The 3,308-nt window shown below is 58.0% G+C and overlaps 1 protein-coding gene across 1 annotated transcript; it reads right to left on the reverse strand.

Moving 5' to 3' along the window:
- Window positions 1-609: 609 nt before the first annotated feature.
- LOC119305766 (polygalacturonase inhibitor 1-like) lies at window positions 610-1,980 on the reverse strand. Its single transcript, XM_037582198.1, has one exon. It carries the CDS (start codon window positions 1,878-1,880, stop codon window positions 819-821), a length of 1,062 nt encoding a protein of 353 aa, XP_037438095.1. The 5' UTR covers window positions 1,881-1,980; the 3' UTR covers window positions 610-818.
- Between the last annotated feature and the right edge of the window lie 1,328 nt (window positions 1,981-3,308).

A 3,308-nucleotide genomic window follows, 5' to 3' on the forward strand; every position in this document is an offset into this window, starting at 1 on the left:
GCCACCACGGTTTGTGCCACGCTGCCACGGCCTTGAAGCCGGCCCGTCGATGTCCGGCGCCGTCGACAGGGCACACTCCGGCAAGGAAGAGTAGCACATGGAACGCCACCGCTGCTTGGGTCCTAGGAAGGCCACTCCTATTATTCCCCTTTCGTTGCAGCATCGCCGGTGAGCTTGTCGAACATGGGGAAGACAGAAAGTGCAACACGGGCTCTGCCAGGGTCCGCGATCATTTAGATGTTACAAAAGTATCGTCCACTTTTATTTAGTTAAAAATAATATGTCAAAAATTAATGATTTTGGTGCGATTTAACTAAAAAGTGTCTGATTTGCATAAAAATCGTTCGATTTTTGTATAGATTGCCTTCAAAATGTATGCGGAACCAGTCCGCGGACCGGATCAACCTGGACAAATACAATGTCCATTTTAAGGGTCCATATGCCCTAGGCGTAGTGTTGTTATCCTCTTTCATGATTCTTGGCTCTGCCAACACGACTCCTCACCCTCGTACTCTCATGACAATTGTTCAATGGAGCATGCAAATTGCACCGTGCGCGCCTAGATTCTACTCCCTCTGTCCCATAATGGCACGGGGGAGCCCTTCGCTCTAAAATAAAATAGATGATCCAATTTTATATTAATTTTGTACTAAAATTAGTACAAAGTTAGGTCATTTATTTTAAAACGGAGGGAGTAGCTATTATTACATAGTTGTAGCATTACTCGCCGTTGGTATATTTTTGAAGCGTGCAATTTACCGACGGTAACTTGAACTAACCCGGAACATGCATCCACAAACCTGAATAACCTCTACAGACTACCGACCTAGCATGCCCGTGGTGCAGGGAGGCAGAGGCGTGCCGCAGAGGCACCTGTTCTGCTCGTAGCTCTCTGCCCCGTGCGCCGACATGAACCTCCCCGCCGGGATCTCCCCGCAGAGGCCGTTGTAGCTGACGTCGAAGTGCTCCAGCTTCACGTCCATCAGCGACTTGGCCACGCTCCCGTTGATCCGGTTGTGGCTGAGGTCCAGGAACGTGAGGTGGTGCGGGAAGCTGACGTCGCTCATGTCGAACTCGAGCTCGTTCCACGACAGGTCGACCTTGGCCACCGGCTTCGTGATGCCGAACAGGAACGGGGACGGGTCGCCCGTCAGCCGGTTGCGGGAGAGGTCGAGGGTGTCGACGTTGTCGTCGCCGCAGTCGCTCGGTATCTCGCCGGTGAGCTGGTTGTTGGCCAGGATCAGGAACCTGAAGCTCCCGTGCAGCAGCCCCGGCGGGATGGCGCCGGTGAGCATGTTGCCGCTGAGGTCCAGGTACCTGAGGTCGGGGAGGCTGCGCAGGCACCCGGGGATGGGGCCGGCGAGCTTGCCGTCGGCGATGACGAGGGTGCGGAGGCTTGTCAGCCCCGCGAGGAAGTCCGGGACCGGGCCGGAGATGGAGGTGCCGGCGATGTTGAGGTCCTCGAGGCGCGTGAGGTTGCCGAAGGAGGACGGGATGGGGCCGGACAGGCCGCGGACGGACTGGACCTGGAGGATGACGAGCTCCGGGAGCTCGCCGAGCGCCGGCGGGACGGGCGCGCGGACGCCGTCGAGGGAGGAGAGCGCCAGCCCCGTGACTCGGCCGGTCGCGGAGCAGAAGACGGCGGGCAGCTCCCAGGCGCAGCAGTTGGTGGCCGGAAGCCAGGACGAGAGCTGCACAGGGTCGCCCAGCTGCGCCTTGACCCTCAGCAGCGCGGCGCGGTCGTCGCCGTCGCAGTCCATCGCGGACGACGACGCGACGACGGCAGAGAACAGCACGAGGCACAGCAGAGCATGCCACGAGGAGGATGGCAGATCAGCCGCCATTGCCGAGAGAGACACAAACCCAGCAGTGTTTCTCATGCATCTAAATACTCTCGGACTCCGGCGACGAACGCGTGAAGATTTAGAGCTGGGGATTCTCTGGTGGTTGCGAGTTCGACGTACCAGCGCGGGAACGAGAACCGCGCCGCGCCGAGCCGTGCAGGGTTCTCTCCCTGAACATGTGCCTCAGGGTACAGGGAAAACAGAAGTTTGTTACCATGGATTTCAGTACAAACAGAAAAGGTGCAAAACAGAGCTGGACGCACAGTCAGCACAGTGGTCTTGAACTATTATATTTTTTTGCGGGGAGTGGTCTTGAATTATGACCATGACAACATAGCTTAATCACAACCAACATGTGATTGTACTATTCTGCACAGTTATGCTAGTCCAAGAAAGAAAGAAAGAAAAGCGTATCCCATATAATTTTGCAACAATTTAAGACTTAATAGTTCTTTTTCTTTTCTTGGTAGCTGAACACTAGATAGTTGCTATAACCTTGAATGGTCGGCGTTGTTTAACAACAGGACAACGGTTGCAGAGCTTGATAACGTTTAACTTGACCGTGGAGTGAACTTTGCCCGCAATGTGTCTTTGGATGGCCAAGACCGCTCTGTGTGCTTCCGCAGCCATGCGCCTGCATATGCGCAAGCATTTGAGTAATGCTACATGTACAAATGAGTTACAAGGTTTTACAAAGAGAATTAATTTGATTGGTCAATAGATAGGGAGGCGGCTCAGGAGGGGTGAGGCAAGTTTGTGATTGGTTAGGCCAACTCCACCGCACGACCCCAAACGGACGTCCGCTTTGTCCGGATTTCGCCCGTTTGGGGTGGCAATGTGGGCCAAAATGGACACGCTTGTCCGGCTTGTGTTGGTGGCGCCCAGCGCAGGGGAATGACCCAAAACGTCCGCTGCATCCGCCCCCACCTTGCATCTCGTCGCCGCGCCGCGCCCGGCATGGCCGCTCGCGCTCGCTCGCCGGGGCCGCCTACCGCGCCATGCCCCGCCGAGCTCCTGCCACCGCGCCCGCACGGAAGGAGCCTCGCGTTGCGCTCGCCCATGCCCCGCCGAGCTCCTGCCGCCACGCCCGCACGGAAGGAGCCCCGCGTCGCCGCCCGCGACCAGCGCGTGCTCGGGAGGTTGGTGACCGCCGCGCCTGCGGCCCGCAGAACTCGCTCGCGCCTGCGTCCCGCCCGCGCACGCCCGTCCCCGTGCCCTGTCGAGCTCACCCACGCCTGCAGCCGCCTCTGCACGCCTCGCCTTCCGGCTGCGAGCCTACGCCGCCACGCTCACGTCAGGGCCCCGCCTGCTTGCGTGCGCATGGCCATGCCCGGGTGCCGAACTGCATGTCGAGCGAGGACAGAGAAAAGGAGGAGAGAAAGGGATGGGTGGGTAGGTGAGGCTCTTTTTGTTTCATTGATAGGCGGGCCAGGGGTCACATGCAAGCGAACGAGTCCGGACGAG

Source organism: Triticum dicoccoides, chromosome 5B (assembly GCF_002162155.2).
Source record: "Triticum dicoccoides isolate Atlit2015 ecotype Zavitan chromosome 5B, WEW_v2.0, whole genome shotgun sequence".
NCBI classification, from domain to species: Eukaryota; Viridiplantae; Streptophyta; class Magnoliopsida; order Poales; family Poaceae; genus Triticum; species Triticum dicoccoides.